Below are 19,969 nucleotides of genomic sequence, written 5' to 3'. Positions count from 1 at the left end.
AGTGTCCTACAAGGAGGAATGCCACACTGGTTTGTCCTACAACTGTGTTGCAACTCAGGTTACTTGCAGAAGGTGGTGTTTTCCAGGTAGTTCTCCATAGGAAAGCTATTGAGTTTCTCTGTAACTTACGACAATCTCATGGGGGGATATCATAACACTACATAAGTAGCCTGCTTCTCATCCAACACTGATTCCAAATGTGGGGTTGCCAGGCGGTATTCCTGGCTCCACCTCTCCTTCTGCCTCTGTTTGCTTGCTTTCTTTTATTTATTTATCTTTACTTTTTGTCAGTACTGGGGTTTGAAATTAGGGTCTCATCCTTGCTCTACCACTGGAGCCACTCTGCCAGCCCCTCTGTTTGCTTTCTATTGTGGAGAGAGCTTTCTTTGCAGTGGGGGTTAGGTGGCCATGAGGATATGAGCTGGGTAGTGGAGACACCTGGATTTGTCTGCTGTTCACTGCTACTTATATGCTTATTTGGAAAACAGGGATGAGAATAGTAATGGCCAGGATGGAATTAAATAACACACAGAGAGGGATTTCCTGACTGACCCACAGAGACCCATGGGGAGAGTCCCTGGAAATGGCAAGGAAGGAGAGAGCCTGTGCACGGCCAAGGCAGAAGGATAGTGCAATGGTTGGATTTTAAATGTGCTCCAAAGGCCGTGTGCCAAAGGCTTAGTTGGCATCCTGACCACGATTGGGAAGTGGTGGAACCTTCAGGAGGTAGGGCCTAGCGTAAGGAAGCAAGTCACTAGGGCATTCCCTCAGTGCCTCATGACAGACCCAAAACAATGGAACCAACCTCTGAAACCTCTGAAACCACAAGCCAAAGTACATCTTTTCTCTTTATAGGTTGATTTTCTCAGATATTTTGTCACATCATAGGAAAACTGACAAATACAGACACCTTTGAGAAAATGATGCCAAACTATCTGGAAACGAGAGCCCTGAGTCCTCCATTATGAATCTGCATTCTTTCAAACACTTGTGGGCCAGAGCTCGTGGGCCTGGGAGGGGTCCCAGCTTCTCTGCTCACTCACTAATGACCTCAGGGCAGACCCTTACCTACTCTGTGACTTGCTTTCCTCATCTGTAAAATGGGGCTAGTGACAGTACCTAACTCACAGGGTTGTTATGAATTTTTTTAATGAGTTCATTTTCGGGGGGAGGGCAGGCTGCTGGGGAAGGAACCCAGGCCTCATACATGCATGCTAGGCAAGTGCTCTACTGCAGAACTATGGCCCCAGCCCTTGCTATGAGGTTTGGCTGAGTGAGTCCATCTGAAGCCTGCAGCCCAGTCTGCACGTGGTGAACATCTAGATGTGATGTTAAAACTATTGTTTTAAGTGTTGGGGAGGGTGGGTCAGATGGAAGGGACTCCACCGAGGGGGCTCAAGTCTGTGGAAGCCAGCAGGCAGCTGGCCACTTTGCGTGGTGGCCTGCAGAGTGACCCAGGGAAGCAACTCTGTCTGCTGTAGAGTTGCTTCTAGAAGCCTAGGGGAGTGTGTTAACAGCAAAGGCAGCTCAGTGCCTCCTTTAGGAAATCAAGAACCTGGGAAAAGGCAGCAGCTGGGAAGAGTTGTGCTTGCTAACCAACTCTGCTCATGGGCTCAGCAGCTTGGCTGTGTCACTTAGCCTCTCTGAGCCTCAGTTTTCTCCTCTGTGAGCGGAAATGGGAATAGTGCCTGGCTCAGAAGGTGTGAGGGTGAAATCAGCGAATGTATGTCAAGTGCTTAGCTCGGTGTCTGCAGACACTAAGTACCCCACAAATGTTAGCTTTTGCTGTCTGAAGTGTGTTGAATGGTGGCCCTCAAAAACTATGTCCACATCCCATCCCTGGGCATGGTGACTGTGACCTTATTTGGAAAAACAGTGCTTTGTAGATGTAAGTGAATTAAGGCTCTCAAGATGAGACCGTCTTGAATCCAAGGTAGGCCAGAAATCCAATGACAAGTGTCCTGTGAGAGACGCAGGGGGAGAGAGGCTGGAGTTATGCAACCCCCACCAAGGAAGGTCTGGAGCCACCAGACACGAGAAAGGGTCCTGGAACCTTTGGAAAGAATGAGGCCCTGCTGTATTCAGACTTCTGGCTTCCAGACTGTATGGAAATAAACAGATACTGTTCAAAGACATGACGTTTGTGGGAATTCGTTACGATGTCCCTAGAAACTAATATGCTACTATTTGTTACCCTTGCATAGATTAAGTAGTCTGTATGCGGCTTGACCCCAGTCCAGGGCCTGGCTTGGCCTATCATGGTGTCTTGTTGTTCTTCCTGTAATGGGGGCTTAAAAGCTGTTTTTGCTGAGGAGCACTGACTTCTTATTTGGGCCCAGGGATTAACTAAAGGCAGGAAACAGCTAGATGATTACTATGACTCGTTTCCATGGAAAAGGAAGGAAGAAATAGACAGTGGGAAAAAATGTAACCAGGACCACAAAAGGGAAAAACTCCTGGTGTACCACTTTGCATGTTGCCCAGTTTACTGTGTTTCTTAATTACTGACATCTTTCTCCTCTTTGTCTACACACTGGAGACTTCAAGATTAACACCCTTTGCTCTTCAATTAGATCAGGCATTCTTCTACCCTTTATCTCTTACAAACTACCAGAGCAGTAAACCTGCCAGCCAAGAAATAACAGCTTCAGAGAGTGACTCTCGACACCTGGAGACTCAAGGCCAGTGGCCATAGTGAACACCATCTCATCGGGCAGTCAAGCTGAGCTCCTGGATTCCCCTTTAAAAGATGGACACTTTCTCAGAAGTAGGATGACAGAGCTTTGACAGGTTGACTGTGCCTGCCCTCTTCTTTGACGAATAATAAACCTTATTCCTTTTCCTCAAAACCTTGCTCTTGTTATATGTAAACTATGGATTGGCATTAAGGCTAGGGGACCGGTTTTCTGGTAACATTCCTTCTGTAATGACATTAGTCCCCATGGTTGCACCTGGTGTTGGTGAAAACAGCCAGGGAGAATTGCACCAGGACATGGACTGGGCTCAGACCATGCAATGGGTCCAGGGTGCTTCACTGGGAAGAACTGGGAGGCTTTTGGGGAATCCAGCATTGGAGATTCATTCTGTTTGGTAAACATTTGTTGGGACCCCTCTCACATGCCAGGCCCTCTGCTCTGCTCTGGAAACAAGGACTAAAAACAGAAATAAATGTTATGGGTGGTTGGGGTGAGCCTTATAGGCCTCTGGCTTCCTAGGCAGGCCACTACCACCTTGATCTACGCCCCCAGCCCTGTTCCTTTGTTCTTGAGTAAAATGCCCAAGATTACAACACTACCCAGGTGCAGTGAAAGAACCAGGAAGAGTAAGGACATAGAAAAGAGTGATTTATCAGGAGAGCAAAAGTACACCTCAAGGAGGTTATGGGGTGGGAAGCTGAGTGAGAGTCAACTGCCTAACTGAGAATAGTATACCTCAAGGGGTGAGGCGGCTGTTGAGGGCCAAGTACACACCGCTGTCTGGGCTCGGGGTTTTGTCCAATGGTGCGAAACTGAGGCCTCCCTAAATGGTTTGGCCAATGAGCACAGGTTGCCTGGGTATGGGAGGCATAGACCTGAGCTTTTGCTCCTCTTTGCCCTTCCCAGTTTAACCTTGATATGGGGAGTAGGCTGCGTAGGAGTACATAGGGCCAGCTTATCCTAATACTTGCCCCAGGGTGTGAGCCATTTGAGTGTAGGTTATTTATTATTTATTTATTTTTCTGTACTGGGGTTTGAACTCAGGGGCTACACCTTGAGTCACTCCATCAGTCCTTTTTTTGTGATGGGTTTTTTGGAGCTACGGTCTTGCAAAGTATTTGCCTGGGCTGGCTTTAAACTGTGATCCTCCTGGTCTCTGCCTCCTGAGTAGCTAAGATTATAGGTGTGAGCCACCAGTACCAGGCTTGCAATCTGGGATTTTTAGAACAGTGTCTGATAGCCCGTGGCAGCTCTGCATTTCTGTTCATGCTACCTTAAGAGTCTCTGTCCTCAACTTCCTCATCATGAGGATGGAGAACACTGGAGGACAAGGGTGGCTCTATGTAAAGTGAGGTAGATAGAGATTAGGGGGATGGAGTGAGAGGTAAGGTCTGTCTGAGAGGATCAGCAAAGGCTTCCTTGAGGAGGCAACCTCTGGTCAAGGTTTTAAAGGATGAGTAGAAGTTCACCAAGAGGCTAAGGGAAGAACTGAGATTCGGGAGCAGGGAGCGAATAGCATAAGCAAGGACACAGGTGCAGCTGGGTGTGTACAGAGTATTCAGAGCAGGACAGTGATAAATGCTGACTAGGGATAGGATAGGACTAAGGAGTAGCAGAATCCAAGGTGGAGGCATGAGTGGGGCTTCTGGCCATGCCAGAGAGGCAGCTGCTCCCTGTGGGTGATGGTGGGCCTCCAACCAGAGGTAGGGTGGGTACTTGCCTGGCTGTTCCTCTGCTGGGTGTGGTACCTCCAGGGCCTGAGTTGGGGGCTGGAGGATTCCTGGGAAGGTTGCTTCCTGCACGCATCTCACTTCCCCTTTGACTGACTTCTTTAAAATGGCCAGAAAGGAACTTGAAAAACCTGCTCGCTAAAGCAGGACTCCAGGGAGAAAGGCCAGCCAAGCTGGGAGGAGACGCCTCTTCCCTGACTATGGGTTAAACAGCTGACAACAAAGCCCCTCAGGCCAAGACACTGACCTTAGGTGGGGGGGTGGTGCGGGACGGTGAAGGCATTTCAGGTTGCAGCAGCAACTCAGGGCAATGGCAGGAGGTGACAAGGGGGCAAGGTGCAGGGAGAGGGGGCACAGGGATTGGGGATAGTGTGCTGGACTCAGCGGCTTGGATGCCTGCAGTGGGCATCTGGTCAGCACCCCAGGCAATAGATGCAGCTAGCCAAGGTCTGTGTGCCAAAAAGTGACAAGATGACGGGAGATGGCACAAGTGCAGAGGTGGGCCTGGTCCTCCTTTGACATTAGGTGCCAAGCCATGGGACTATGCTTCAGGGACCAGGGCCTGTGCCCTGGGCGTGGCTGAGTTTTCCCCCCAGGTCTAGGCGGACATTGGACTTAGGGCAGGGCAGGGCGTGGTGGGACTGCAGGCCCCACCCAGTCCCCTAGTTTCTCAGACAAGCCAGGTGCATGTGGCTCTGTAGCCACCAACCTCATGCCCCTCAGGTCCAGAGGACCCAGACATGGGCTGCTCTGTCCTCCTAACTTATGGGTCCTCCAGGGCGGCTCTGGGTGCTGTCCTTCTGGCAGGCCAACCCCACCGATGTGCTCAAACCACAGCATTGCAGACAGTACCAAAAAATAAGAACCAAACCAGCCGACACTTATGTCCTTCCTCTGTGTCAGGTTCAGAGGTGAATGCTTGGTTTATGAGCTCCTTTAATCCTCACCAGAGGACTAGGACCCAGGCTGAGAGAGAGAGGGGAGGTGCTCACAGGGGCCCTCAGCTGAGCCGCTCTGCCCACTCCCCTGCTATCAGCATATAGGCCCAAGGCCGCCCTCCATTTGATAGAAATGCAAATTATCTGTCTCCACCCAGACCTGCTGGGTCAGACCTGCTGGGTAGTGGACCCAGCCACTTGGATTTAACCTGTCCCCCAGCTAACTCTGGTTCATGATCGAGATGAAAACTGCTGGTCTGTGTTATGTTCACTCATTGTGAGAGGCCCTAGATACCCTGAGCTCTGAGAAGGCCTATCTGACAGGTTTGGTGGCCTCTTGCCCCTAGTGAGGAGGTCTGACCCATTTATTGGTGGCGTCCACAAACGCTCAGACAGGCCTTTCTCTTTCTAGCCTCAGACTGCATGGGTCCCTTGCCTCGGCTCCAGTGCCCTGGAGAGATTCTTCCTCTTGCAGAGGCCAGTGTTGACTCTCAGTTCCTGAAACCTAGGCACATGCTGGCATCTTGCCAATCCAACATCCCACCCCTGGCACCCTCTGCCATTGAGGCTGTGAGACTGCATCTTTCAGAGCTCTCTGAGTGAATGCACAGAGGTCCATTTCCATACGGGAGGGCAGCCAGGGCTCAGAGGCTCCTGGGGAGGCCCCTGGAGAAAAGGGGAAGAGGGTTCCTGCCCTTTCCTTCTTCAGCAAATACCTCAGGGCCTGGTTTGTCTAGAATTCTACCCCTCCACCACCCCACTAAAGTTTAGTAAAGCTTAGTAACTTTTCTTTCTTTCTTTTTTTTTTTTTGGGTAATAAGCTGTCCTCAGGGAGGGCTGGGAATTAAGCCTTGACAGTGGTTACAGGATTGGAAACAGAATGATAAAGGTCACAAGAGCAAAGATTTTAGCTAGACATACAGCAGCTTAGCATGGTTGCCCTGAGAGGCTGTGAAGGATGTTTATGCCACAAGTGCAGTCAGGGGAGGGGGTAAGAGGGGACTGAGATCCAGAGGAAGGGCTGTACCCTATCCCCTAGTGCTGAGATGTGTCTATGGGAGAGGAGTAATTCTTAGTCCCAAGAGCAGACTCTACTCCACTTTTTGGATGGGACTACACAGAAGAAAAACCTTTACAAATTCATATTTTCCTGTTGTGGTGTTATTTGCCCAAGGTCACGTAGCTAGGGAGTGGCAGGGCCAGATGTAAACACTGTCAGCCTGGCCCCAGAGTCCCTGGACCTGACCACCACCCTTGCACTGCCTACCTGGTCTCAACTGTGAACAAGTGGGCTGGGCGGGATGGGGCTGTTTTTCCCTAGATGGAGCAGAAACACACACCTGGTTTCCAGGGAGGGCTGCAGGCATTGGGTTTGGCAGTCAGAACACCCCCTGACCCACAGGAAGACAATTCTTGTTGCTAGTGACCCAGGTAATCGTGCTCTTGCTGATCCACCTAGCATTTTTGTTCCCTCTCCACCTGACAGCAGGCCCTGGAACTTGTTAAGTGCAGGCATGAATTAGCCTAGGCCTGGAGAGAATTTTGTCTGTGGATTTCTTCCCATGTTTTGTTAAGCACTCACTGATCCACTCAGTGCTGGAATGCTGAGGTTGACTTGCTGGTCCCTGGCCTCATGAAGCAAAGGAGAGTAAGAAGTTAGGGAAGAATAAAATGAAAACATGTAAGATGCAACTTTTTCTTACCCCAAGGGCTCTGAGCCTGTTCAATAAAAACTGATCGCTTTCACCTACCCCCACCTTTTCCCAGCCAGGGAAGAAGTTGACTTTCATGAAAAGCCACCTCACTCCACTGTGAACAGACACTTCTCCTGTTCACAGATGACAAGGTGTGGCTCAGTGGGGGAGGGGAATGACCTCCTGGCCAGGAGCCCCAATGAGCAACCCTAGCAGGCAGCTGGGCCTGCATCCCACAGCACTGCCCTGCTTCCTCCAATCCCTCATGGCCTTGGGTGGCTTGGCCAAGCTGTCCAGGAAGCTCAGGAGACCTGGAGGGGCTTTTTCTGAGAGGACTGTTATGTCAGGGGAGGGCAGTCCAGGGATAGTGGAAAAAAGGGACAAGACATTCTTTTCCTCATGCTCTTATAATATACATTGGTCACTCTCCTGCACACACCCCGAGGCACACTCATGTTCCTACTTTCTTCCCAGACTCACTTGCGCAGTGTTCTGGGCTGCAGTCTCCTCCATGAAGGGGAGAGGGCAGAGGGGGCTGTGGAGGAGGATGGAGATGAATGAGAGTGACAACTCTTTGTGCTGTCCCCGCCTCTTCCCCCCCAGCCCCGCCCCCACATTCTGGCTGTCAGCTATTTCCTCCCTTAGCTCAGTCTCCTCCTTGTGCCTGCCTGGTGCCTCCTGTCCAGCTGCTGACAGAGGTGACTGCCTCTAGGTCTGGATTCTCCGTTCCTTCTGCGCCCAGGTAAGGAGGTGGGGGGGACCCATGGGCTGAGCAGCCTACTTGTCTCTCTAGACCCAGGGGAGAAGGCAGTTTTACCAGACAGAGGGTTGTTACCATCTAGGATGGCAGAGGGATGAATTCACCGGCCTGGCAGGGACTCTTGCTGCTCATAGGAGGGATGGACTGTGCTTTTTTCGTTTGTTTGTTTGTTTGGTGGCACTGGGTTTTGCACTCAGGGCCTCACACTAGCTAGGCAGATGCTCTTATCGCTTGAGCCACTCTGCCAGCCCTCTTTTTGTGCAGGTTTATTCAATAGGGTCTCATGAACTATTTGCCTGGGCTGTACTTGAACCATCATCAGCCTGATCTCTGCCTCCTGAGTAGTTCCGATTACAGATGTGAGCCACCAGCACCCAGCAGGGCTAAGCTTTCTTAGGAATTAATTAATTAATTCTTAGGAATTAACTAGATGTCAGGTACAATGGTGGCGAGCCATTCACTGTGTCTTTCAATGTTCATAGCAACCTGGGGGGGAGAGGGAGAGTGGGGACAATGATAGCAGCAGGACTGTGTGCTCTGAGCATCCCATAGGACTCAGACAAGTGGTGACTGGTGGAAGGGAATGTCTGGGGCAGAGGGAATGGCATGGCTCTGTCTGCTGGAAGTAAGGTCCCAGTCTCACCTCGCAGCTGAGGAATACTGGGCCAGTGCTGTGTTTCTCTGAACCTCAGTGTCACCTTCTAAAAAGTAGGGGCTCATAGGGTTAGTGCAAGTGTGAGCGCTTTGTCTGCAAACTCTAAAGCTGAGGAATTAGGAGCATTGTCAGGAAGCACGGACCCACCCGCCCCTCCCACCTATGTGTCAATCCCAGCAACAAGGACTCCCCTGCTGGGGAAATTCTTGCTTGGTGTTCCAGGAACCTGCCCTGTGAAGGACCCTGGCCAAGAATGTATCTGTTGGATAAAGGAGTACAGAAGGCTCTCTCCCCTCTTCCTTTTTCCTTCTCTTCTTCTTCCTCCATCATCTCTTGCTTAGAGCAGAGGTAGAGGACAGGACACCAGCTGAGCGCTAAACTGCTGCTCTTCCAAATGGTGGCATTGTTGGGTGCCTTGGCCAGCTCTTCAAACACCTGGGTCTCAGTTTCCTCAACTGTAAAATGGGATAGGGAATCCTAGCATCCTTCTTCTGGAGCCATGAGAAAGAGAGCACTCACCTAGAGGATCTACCAGGATCCCTGGCGATTCCATACCCTGCTGTTTGTGCCCTCCCTCCTGCCGGGAGCCCCACACCAATTCCCCAGCCCTTGCTGGTTCTCACCAGCAAGGGGTGTAGGTTCTCAAGACTGTGACCATCTATGGCTACTTGCTGTGAGTCTGCTGGAGCCCGGCTTCCCTAGCGCCACTTGAGTAGTTGCTCTACAAGTATTTGTTGAGCCAGTGTGAGTGAGTGAATGAACAGGGGTGGGTTTCCTGGGGTAGGCAGGGCAGCTGTGGTCGCCCAAGAGAAGAGAACTTTTGGCCCCATGGGGCTGCCACAGCCCCAGTCTGGGAGTTCCTCCTCTCTAGCTCTCACCGTCCTCTTATCTTATTTCCTCTCCTACTATCAGAGGACAGGCCAGCTCTGCTATTTGAGGTCAACACACCCAAGTAGCCATCTCTGTGGGACCTGCACTGCCCTGAGGATCTGCAAAGAGGCAGGGCCTGGAGGTGCCATGGGTGGGAAGGGACGGTATAGACTCCTTCCATACTCCTTCCCCATTTAAGCTGGAAACCCCTGACCCAGTACGTGATGCCACATCCACCCCCCTAGTGGTCTAGGGACTGGGAAAAGGGAGTCCTGAATGACTTCCCTGAATGATGTTGGACCATTTGCTCAATAATCACAATGACCTTGATACAGCACTTGCTATGTGCCAGGCCTCTTTGTGCTAGGAGCTGTGTGCTAGGTAGGGGCTGTCATGAGGGAGCCCATGTTACAGGGGAGAAAACAGCTCAGGAAGGTTCAACAATTTGCCCAAGGTTGCCCAGGGAGCAGGAGGGTGGAGCTGAGATGTTTGTTACTCTCTCTGCCTTGGTTCTACTTCACCAATCCCCCTGTGGCCCCGTCTATCACATACCTGGGTCATGTTGGCATCTCTGAGCTGGGATCCCCTCTTGCCCAGGGCTCCCTGCTTCCCTGATTGCCTCTGCACTGCTAGGCTCAGCCCTCCTTCCCTCCACCACAGGGCCCCGCCATGTCGGCCAATGTCACACTGAAGCCGCTCTGCCCGATCTTGGAGCAGATGAGCCTCCTTCAAAGCCACCAAAACTCCAGCATCCGCTACATCGACCACGTGTCAGTGTTGCTGCATGGGTTGGCCTCCGTGCTGGGTCTGGTGGAGAACGGACTCATCCTCTTCATGGTGGGCTGCCGCATGCGCCAGACGGTGGTCACCACCTGGGCGCTGCACCTGGCGCTGTCTGACTTTCTGGCCGCAGCCTCCCTGCCCTTCTTCACCTATTTCCTGGCGGTGGGCCACTCGTGGGAGCTGGGCACCACCTTCTGCAAGCTGCACTCCTCCATCTTCTTCCTTAACATGTTCGCCAGTGGCTTTCTGCTCAGCGCCATCAGCCTGGACCGCTGCCTGCAGGTGGTGCGGCCAGTGTGGGCACAGAACCACCGCACGGTGGCTGCGGCCCAGAAAGTGTGCCTGGTGCTCTGGGTCCTGGCCGTGCTCAACACCGTGCCGTATTTCGTGTTCCGGGACACCATTCCGCGGGTGGATGGCCGCATCATGTGTTATTACAACATGCTGCTCCTGAACCCGGGGCCTGACCGCGACGCCGCGTGCAACTCGCGCCAGACAGCCCTGGCGGTCAGCAAGTTCCTGCTGGCCTTCGTGGTGCCGCTGGCGATCATCGCCTCGAGCCACGCCGCGGTGAGCGTGCACTTGCGCCACCGCGGCCGCCCTCGGCCCGGCCGCTTCGTGCGCCTGGTGGCGGCCATCGTGGCGGCCTTCGTGCTCTGCTGGGGGCCCTACCACGTCTTCAGCCTGCTGGAGGCGCGTGCGCACGCCGTCCCCGCGCTGCGGCCGCTGGCGTGGCGCGGGCTGCCCTTGGTCACCAGCCTGGCCTTCGTCAACAGCGTGGTCAACCCGCTGCTCTACGTGCTCACGTGCCCCGACGTGGTGCACAAGCTGCAGCGCTCGCTGCGCGCGGTGCTGGAGAGCGTGCTGGTGGACGACAGCGAGCCGGGCAGCGGGGCCAGCAGCCGTCGCCGCCGGGCCTCCTCTTCTGCCACCTTGGCCTCCACCCTGTCTCTCGGCAGACGCCTCCCAAGCCCGCTCCGCCCTGCGCGCCTCCTCGGCTGGCTACGGGGTGGCGGTGCAGCGCCCCCGCAAAGGGACCGCGTGCGATCCCACGAGAGGGGCGCCCTGAACCGCGAGCTGAGCACCATCTCGGATTAGATGGCGAGCTCCAGATCGCTGGGCTCGGACCTTTGTCCCGGAAGGCAGAGGCAGGGCAGCAAGCAATCGCCATCGCATCTCTAGGACACGCTGTGAAAGTGTAGATATGGGAACTCCAGCCTGGGAGATGCTAGTTCTCGTGGCAGTGCCCAGGAATCACCCTGGGTGACTCAAGTTGGTCTTTTTCAGAAACTGAGTTGGAGCTGGTGAATTGGCTCCAGTGGCCTAGCAAGCATGAGGCCCTGAGTTCAAATCCCAGTACCGCCAAAAAAACCAAACCAAACCAATGAGTTGAAGCAGAGCTTCCCAAACTGATGTGCGTGTTAATTACCTAGGGATACTGTTAGAGCGCAGTTTGATTGAGCAGGCTGGGCTGGGGTGCTGGTTCTGTATTTCTGATACCTCCCAGGTGACCACAACAGCATGTCTGTGGACACTTGGAATAACACATGGCTAAACTCACAACAGACTCCTACGGTAGCAGAGTCCCAAGAGTGCCACTTTGCAGAGCCCAATTTTACCAGATGATGGGGTGGCAGGGAGGATAGGAAGCTTTACATTCCACCTTATGTATTTTTTATTTTTGGAGTAAAGTGAAAGGGTCAGGAAGCACTTCATGTTAACCACAAAGGTAACCTGTGCATCAGATGTTGGCTTCTGTCAGCCTCAAGGTTAATAAATGCTCATTCAGGTTCAAGGGGTTACTGCCTATCACCTTTCTGGTGATGATAGGGTCTGTGAAACTCATTTACACCCAGTAAGTGAAAGAACATTCGCTGACCTACCCACAATGTTTTAAAGGGCAGCTGCCTCACCAGGACATTTCTGACATGCAGGTGGGAGGAATACCTTGTCTATTTCCTCCATCCACTATGGACTGGAGAAGAGCATGATGTATTTCAGCTCTGCATCCCTGGGAACAGCAACAGTGCCAGCACTCATTTGTTTTGGTGGCTGAAACAGTGGAAGAGCAGGGGTGAGAATTACGATCTTGGTTTGGTGCATCCTCGCCACAGAAGGCTGGGCTCACTGACGATTCTCAGTGCTAGCCACGGCTCAGTCCACAGCAGGTGCTCGGCAACCTGAATGTAAGATGTCAGTCACGCTCCCTCCTGCCCTCCCCTGCCTTAGAGCACTTTACTCCAGGCACATTGTGTATTTTACTTGTTTATTATAGGTTCCATCAGAATGGAAGCTCCTTGAGAGCAGGGACTTTTATTTGTTGTCTGTATTCCTTGGTGTCCAGAATTGGACTTGTATACAACAGGCATTCAATAAATATTTCTGTTGTAGACTGGATGGCATGGATTTATCAGATCTCAGGCTTCTGCAGTCTGGTATGAGCAAGGAGTTGTTGGAGAGGAGCCCTGCTCTCGTAAACAACCCCCCCCCCCCCCCCGCCATTTTAATCTTGTGGTGCTGTGGTGGGAAGAGCTGGATTCAGTTGGTTGGGGGCCAGGTGACCTTTGGGAAAGTGGCAGGGAGCTGGTTCCTGACTGCTGGCCTCCAGGCCTGGGTTGGACCCAGGACCCCGAGACATGACCACATATTTTGGTGAGTCACCAGCTGAGGAACAAGAATGTACTGTTCTTGGTCTGAAGGCACTTGGAGAAGGATGAGGAAGGAAAGAGGGAGCTGACTCTCTTTGGGCCTCTGACCCACAGAGACCTGCCCAAGAGTTTCAAGGCCCAGGAGCCCTGTCCAGGCTGGGGCCCTGTCTGAGGTCACAGGGTTGGAGCGCTGGCCCTGGAGGGCTGTCCTCAGCTCAGACTTGGGCTTCTGGCCGTTGGGGTGGCTGCTTCTGCAGCAGGGCCAGGGTGTCCCTCTTCTGAATGGAGCGCAGCTGCTGCTTCTTTGCGCGCTTGAGCTTGGCTGGGTTCCGGATCTGGGGGCCGGGGAGAAGGGAGAACATTAGTGTGGCTGTAGCCTCTGTCCCTGCTCCCTGGAGAAAGGCAAGGCATGCTTCAGGGGCTTAGAGTCATGGCAAGAGATCAGGCCATGTGAGGGAGGGGGAGAGACATCTGGAGGCCTTATCCACCTGGCATTGGTCTGAATCCCTCAGGTGGAGGGTGGGGATGGGGACACTCACCACCTGGACGATCTCAGCCTTCCGCTCATTCTCCAAGCGACGTTTGAGGTTCTCAGCCCGGCGCTGTTTCTTTTCCTGGAGTGCACAGGAGGGAAATTAAACTGGTTGCTGAGGTGACCCTGACCTCTCAGGCCCCAACAGAATGAGAGTTGGTGTAATTCCCAGGAAGAGGGAAAAGGCCCTCCCATCTGGACTCCAGGTTGCTCCTGCTAGTGTGAGTGTGGAGGCCTGGGAACTTCTGGGGAGGACCAGGGGAGCTGTGTATTGGGCCTGGTACCCAGAGGCCCACTGGGGCAGAGAATTCTTTGACTCCACATTAGAAGGACAGGCAGCAGAGGACAGGGGCTCAGTGAGGACCATGTGGGATAAGATGTGGCCCTTGGCACTGCCTTGCACATCAGCTGTCAAGGGAGAAGGGCTGGTCTGGCTCTTGCTCATCCTATCTGCCCAGTCTCCCTCTCCCCAGGCCTGTGTACCCAGGAAGGCAAGGCTACGGTGGGGCTGGGCTCCTGCCATGTTCCTGCCCAGAAGAGACTCTGGACAGCTCTTGCCCAGGTTTGAGTCTTGCCTCTGTTACTTCCTAATCAGATAACTGTGGCTAAGTTTCTGGGCCTCAATTTTCCCCGTCTCTAAAGTGAGGATGACCATGGTCCCTATGTCATGAGATTAAGAAATAAGTGAATGAGCACACACAGGGCCCGGAATGGCTCCAACTCTCCAGGAACACTCAGAATGTAGCTGGAGTCTGTCTGGTAATGGAAGCCAAAGTTATGCTCCATTTGTCCCCAGGTAGCACTGGGCACATGGGCAGGGGCCTCACCTGGCTTTGGCACCTTGGGGTCATAAGGGTGGCCTGGGACCCCAGGGAGAAAGGAGAAGTGAGCCTGGGTCCTGTGTGGTCAGGGGAAGGTCTGAGTGGGGGATGGGCAGGTGCCTCTCTCTAGTGGCTGATGGGAAGGCAGTTGCCTTGCCCAAGATGGAACCAGGGCTATTATGGAAATGAGATAAGGCCTCAGCATATGGGGCAGCCATACTGACCCCAGGGCCTCAGACCTGGGCTGTTCTGGGATGACTCAAAGCAAGAGGTGGGTGATGATGGAGTGGCTCAAGTGGTAAGAGTGCCTGCCTAGCAAGTGTGAGGCCAAGTTCAAACCCCAGTGCAACCAAAAAAAAACGTAAGGGTTAGGGTGACTGAGTGACCAGCCCACCCATCCTTTTTCTGTGGTAGTTTGACTCTGGTTCAGTGAGCCTCCTGTACCCTGGGGTCAATAGAAAAGCAGTGTCTGCTGATATCTGTGGTCCTGGGGCAGCAACACTGCTTTCTCTGAGTGCCACCTGCTGAGAGCCACCCTCCCTCCCACTGAACATAGGCCCTGGGTAACATGGTAGTGCTGAAAACCTTTACAGCAGGTGCAGCCTCTAATGAGGTATTTCTGGCTTAGGGATGGGTGACAGGAAAGAACTAAGGAAAGGTGTGGGGAACCATCCACATGCTGGTATGTAGAAGTCATTTTTTTTTTTTCCTGATGGGACAGCGGTTTAAATTCAGGGTTTTCCACATGCAAATCAGGCACTTTACTGCTTGAGCCACACCTCCAGCTCATTTTGCTCTGGTTATTTTGGAGATGAGTTCTCGTGGACTATTTGCCTGGGGTGGCCTCCAACCACCATCCTCCCAGGTGTGGGCCATAGGTGCTCAGCTGACACCATTTCTTGAATGACAGCAGCAAAACTAGGGGCAAAGTTTTCCAGGCTGTAAGCCTTTCCCACCTGGGCAGGTCAGGAAAGGGCCCAACCCCATCTCACTGACTGTTCCTGCCACCAGAAGGACCTCCTGCCCCACACCCCCACACAGACGGCTCTCTGCTTCTCCCTAGGGCCCTCAGCCTCCTGCATCTGTCACAGCAGACCTATGTTCAGCCCACTGGCTCCTCACCTGCCGGCGCCTCTCCCTCTCTTCCACCAGGTGCCGGGCAAAGTCCTTGGTCAGCTTCCTCTCCTGCCGCTCCTTCATCTTCCGTTGCCAGGAGGTGTGCAGGGGCTTGTCCTGGACCATCTGGGAGAACCTGGTTGGGGAAAGGGGTGCTGTGAGGCCTGTGGGTTGGTGCTTGTGCCCTCTGCTCTCCTTGGACTTGGCACCTTCCTCCTCAGAAGGAAGTTGGAGTCCCCTCCCACTGGTCTCACAGTCAGACTTCTAGTCTGCAGACACTTGGAAAGGAGGCCTCTGAGGTGGGGACTCTGGTTCTCTCCATCTTAAAGAGGAGCAAGTCAAGGCTTAGAGAGGTTAAATAGTTACCAGGCCCCCTGGTCTCTAAGTGACAGTTAGGACTTGAACCTGTCTGTGCCCTCAGAGTCCAGACTACTTGGCCTCTGCTGTTGGCCTGGGTGAGAGTGCCTCTGGAGACAGGGTACTCACTCTGTATGGGGAGTGAGAATGGGTGGCCTTCTCTGTAATGATCCGGACTTTCTCTTATTAGGGAGATGGGAAGGTGGGGTAGACAGGAGGGATTGCAGGGATGTCTGGATTTTGAGGAGTGGCAATGCTTTCAGGCTTACAGGATTGAGGTGACCTCTGTAAAAAGGCATCCTGCAAGGATTTATGGGTGGGATGATATATCTGCGATGCACTTTAAAATATTCCAGGAAAAAAAGGGCCCCGGTGGCCTCATGCCTGTAATCCTAGCTACTTAGGAGGCAGAGATCAGAAGGATTGTGGATTGAAGCCAACCCAGGCAAACAGTTCCATGAGACCCTATCTGGAAACAATCCTTCACAAAAAAAGGCTGGTGATGTGACTCAAGATGCAGATCCTGAGTTGAAGCTCCAGTACTGGGGGAAAAAAAAATGCCAAGGACCAACAGTGAAGCTAGGCCAGTAAGATGTTGAGAACTATGGAATCTGGTGGTGGGAATGTGGGGCTTATTAATTTCTGCTCTTTCCTTTTCTGTTTTGTAATCAAAAGTAAAAACAGGGTTCAGATTGTGGCTCAAGTGGTAGAAGGCTTGCCTGGCCAAGAGTGGGGTCCTGGGTTCAATCCCCAGTACTGCAAAACAAAACAAAATGAAAGCAAGCCTCTCACTTCAGACTGTGTCCTGTCAGCAGCCAAACCCAACAGGCTCCCTTAAGCCTGCTCTTTTTCTGTTTATCTCCCTATAAGCCAGGTTCCTCAGCAGATTCTTACAGTGGCCACTGTGCTCTCCAGGCCAGGGGCTTGACTTCCAAACAGATGTCCCAGTCTGTTTATCCCACCATCCCAGCCTCTGAAGGTCTGTGTCATGCTGGCAGAGCCCCCTCCTGCCCCTTCTGTACCTCTTCCTGGGTGTCTGGCATACAGTCTGGAATATAACCCCAGGCTCACCATTGGCAGCTGGTTCTGCCCCTCTCCACCAAACTGTAGGCCTCTGATCTCAGCACGCCCCTTTAGCCACTGTTCCCAAGGGCCTGCTGAAGACCTAGCCTTCTAAAAACAGAAGAGTGGGTGCTGCATGGACTTACTCTCCATCCTTCAAGCCAGGCTTCCCAAACTGGGATGTGAGAACACTGAAGGGATGGTGTAGCAGGAGCCTGGAGCACTAGAGTCACAGGACACAATGCCAAGTCTCCCTACAGTCACAGGACACCATACCATGTCTTTCCAGAGCAGTGGTGTTGAGACAATTTTCTGTGATGGTGGACATACTCTACATCCATGCTGTCCCATAAGGGACCCAATGCTCACAGGGGCCACTTGAAATGTGACTGGTGATGAGAAATTTCATCTAAATTTAATTTTAATTAGTCACACGTGGCTAAAGTACTGAAGCAGCACAGTTCTGCAGTGCTGGTCCTACCTGAGAGAGAAGACAGGCCTAGGTGCTAGGTCTTGAGCCTATCACCTAATGCCTGTGTGACCTTGGGCAAGGCAGCTTGTGAGCCTTGGGGCAACAAGGGCTTGTAAGGCAGGTGCTCCATCACTTGAGCCACTCTCTCAACCCTTTTGTTTTTATTTTATAATTAAATTTTGTCTTTGAATTAGAATTCATTAGTAGTAGGAGGGGGTTGCATTGTGGTAATTCCATACATGCATATAGGATAATTTGAACAAGTTCACCCCCTCAATTATATTCCCATTTTCCTTCTCCTCCCCCCTTAAAAAAGTGTTTGGGTTTCATTATGCTGCCTATCGATTTATCAGTCATCCAACAACCTTCCTATCTATGTAGTGTACTTCGATCCTCTTCCTCCTTTAGTAGATAGGGTCTTGATACCTTTGCCTGAGCTGCCTCAAACTCAAGATCCTTCCACTTCTGCCTCAGAGTAGCTGGCATTACAGGCATGCACCACCACACCCATCCTTCTTTAACCTAGTTTTCCTCAGATGTGAAACAGGAATAACATTAACACCTGCTCCATAGGTTGGGGTGCAGATTAAATATAACAGCTCTCTTTCCAGCCTGTCCTTTACTTAAGTGTTCCATATAATCAGTGTTCTATACTTTTTATCATAAAGACAAATAACTGTAACAGATAATACTGGGCGAAGACCTTTGTTTTTGTCAAGCAATGGCTTATTTATTTGCCATTACTTCTCAGTAGAGGAGCCTGTAAAAGGCTTTTTGACTAAATAGGGCCTAAGGTGATAGAGGGGAGGTCCATGTGGACCAGCATCAAGAAAATGACCTTTGGGGGCCTCCTTCTGGGATCCCAGGGCATTTTACCATTCTGACCATGATCACCTGTTGGCTGACACCCTCACTAAAGTGAGCTCCATCCAACCCTAGAGCTGCACCCAAACAATGGCAGCATACAAACACATAGAGAACCCCACCCCTGCCATACTGTGCCCCCCTTCACCTTTTCTTGGAGCGGTCCTTCCATACACGTCCAGATTTGGGCTTTCCCTTAGGGATTTCAGGAAGCTTCTCTTCCTCCTTCTTTAACTTCTTGGACGGTGGGGCCTGGGTTGAAGATGCATTGTGCCTCTTTGCACAGAGGCTGCCTGTCTCTGTCTTCCTGGCCTTAGATGTCTTGCTATGGTCCTGCTGGCGCCCGGGGGAGCCGGGAGCCTGGGGTGTCAGCTCCTCTGGTGGTTTCGAGGGCTGGGGACTCGGAGCTTGATGAACTGGATGAGGCTCTGGGGATTCTGGGCCCGGTTGCAAATGACGCTGGGGAGACTCCGGGGTCAGCTCCTCCTTACCCGGGGCCCTCTCAGGGTCCAGTTCTCCCTCATCCTGGGAGAGCTTTGGTGACTCCGCACGCTGGGGGGCCACAGAACTCGGCTCTGGCTGTCTTGGAGGTGACTCCAAGCCTGGATCTTGCTGATGCTGGGGAGACCCTGGGGCCAGCTCCTCCTTACCCAGGGCCCCTTCCGAGTCCAGTTCTCCTTGGTCCTGGGACAGTTTTGGTGACTCCGCACGTAGGAGGGAAACAGAACTCGGCTCTGGCTGTCCTGGAGGTGACTCCAAGCCTGCATCTTGGTGACGCTGGGGAGACCCTGGGGCCAGCTCCTCCTTACCCAAGGCCCCTTCCGAGTCCAGTTCTCCTTGGTCCTGGGACAGTTTTGGTGACTCCGCACGTAGGAGGGAAACAGAACTCGGCTCTGGCTGTCCTGGAGGTGACTCCAAGCCTGCATCTTGGTGACGCTGGGGAGACCCTGGGGCCAGCTCCTCCTTACCCAGGGCCCCTTCCGAGTCCAGTTGCTCTTGGTCCTGGGACAGTTTTGGTGACTCCGCACGTAGGAGGGAAACAGAACTCAGCTCTGGCTGTCCTGGAGGTGACTCCAAACCTGCATCTTGGTGACTCTGGGGAGACCCTGGGGTCAGCTCCTCCTTACCCTGGGCCCCCTCCGAGTCCAGTTGCTCTTGGTCCTGGGACAGTTTTGGTGACTCCGCACGTCGGGGGGCCTCGGGACTCGGCTCGGGTTGTCTTGGAAGTAACTCCAGGCGTGGATCTTGCTGACGCTGGAGGGACTTTGGGTTCTGCTCTGGCTGCCTTCGGGGGGACTCCAAGTCTGCATCCTGCCGCAGAGTGGGTGATCCCGGGCTTAAGTCCGGTTGACATGAAGGAAACCCTAGGTCATGTTGCCGCACACTCACAGGGGACCCGGGCTCCCTCGTTTCTTCTGTGCCAGGCTTGAACTCCACAAGGGCCCGTCTCGCCTGCGAAGCAGCCGGGACGTTCTCTGCGGTTTCTGGATTCAGGCCTTCCAGCCGCCTGCTGCGCCTTAGCGGTGTATTCATGGCGCAGCCTGAAAGTGTCCAATTCCCAGCACACGTGCGACCCCTCCACCTAATAGACACCGGCGCCTCCTTATGACGTCAGACGTGGCCGCATTCTAATCCGTAGGGAAGGTAGTTGCCGAGGCGGCCATGTTGGTGAGGGGCAGAAAGGCGGGGGCTGGGCTTAGTAGACGCATGCGCAAGGCGCGTGGGCTCAGTGACGTGCGATCGATGAGCGATTTCTCCCGGGATCGACTTTTACTTCTTTTTTGTCTAACGTACTACTACTTGAGCTACACCCCTAGCCCTTTTTGCTTTATTTATTTTTCAGGTACAGCCTCGCGTTTTTTGCCCAGGCAGGCCTGTATCGAGCCGAGATGACTTGTGCGCCACACCACGCCCAGTTTTTTGTTTTTTTTTTTTTAATTTCTTTCCTAGAGCTGGGGTTTTTTTTGACCA

The 19,969-nt window shown here is 52.9% G+C and overlaps 2 protein-coding genes across 2 annotated transcripts; one reads left to right on the top strand and one right to left on the bottom strand.

The window, feature by feature from the left end:
* The first annotated feature begins 7,686 nt into the window (after positions 1 to 7,686).
* On the top strand, positions 7,687 to 12,516 carry Ptgdr2 (prostaglandin D2 receptor 2). Its single transcript, XM_020176184.2, has 2 exons — positions 7,687 to 7,800; positions 10,004 to 12,516. Exon 2 carries the CDS (start codon positions 10,013 to 10,015, stop codon positions 11,222 to 11,224), a length of 1,212 nt encoding a protein of 403 aa, XP_020031773.1. The 5' UTR covers positions 7,687 to 7,800; positions 10,004 to 10,012; the 3' UTR covers positions 11,225 to 12,516.
* Ccdc86 (coiled-coil domain containing 86) lies at positions 12,421 to 19,703 on the bottom strand. Its single transcript, XM_020176185.2, has 4 exons — positions 18,147 to 19,703; positions 15,250 to 15,379; positions 13,314 to 13,388; positions 12,421 to 13,109 (listed from the first exon to the last, which is right to left on the bottom strand). The coding sequence occupies exons 1-4, from the start codon at positions 19,529 to 19,531 to the stop codon at positions 12,990 to 12,992; spliced, it is 1,710 nt and encodes a 569-aa protein (XP_020031774.2). The 5' UTR covers positions 19,532 to 19,703; the 3' UTR covers positions 12,421 to 12,989.
* Between the last annotated feature and the right edge of the window lie 266 nt (positions 19,704 to 19,969).

Source organism: Castor canadensis, chromosome 1, assembly GCF_047511655.1.
Source record: "Castor canadensis chromosome 1, mCasCan1.hap1v2, whole genome shotgun sequence".
In the NCBI taxonomy this organism is placed as follows: Eukaryota; Metazoa; Chordata; class Mammalia; order Rodentia; family Castoridae; genus Castor; species Castor canadensis.
Note: the sequence above shows the minus strand (reverse complement) of the source record. Positions and strands in the feature narration are given on the sequence as shown.

Excerpts from the sequence above, each read along its gene's own strand:
- Ptgdr2 (XM_020176184.2), top strand. The coding sequence starts at position 10,013 with ATGTCGGCCAATGTCACACTGAAGCCGCTCTGCCCGATCTTGGAGCAG.
- Ccdc86 (XM_020176185.2), bottom strand. The coding sequence starts at position 19,531 with ATGAATACACCGCTAAGGCGCAGCAGGCGGCTGGAAGGCCTGAATCCA. Across the intron at positions 13,389-15,249 it reads AGAGGGAGAGGCGCCGGCAG|GAAAAGAAACAGCGCCGGGC; the intron begins GTGAGGAGCCAG and ends TGTGCACTCCAG. Across the intron at positions 13,110-13,313 it reads AGGCTGAGATCGTCCAGGTG|ATCCGGAACCCAGCCAAGCT; the intron begins GTGAGTGTCCCC and ends CCCGGCCCCCAG.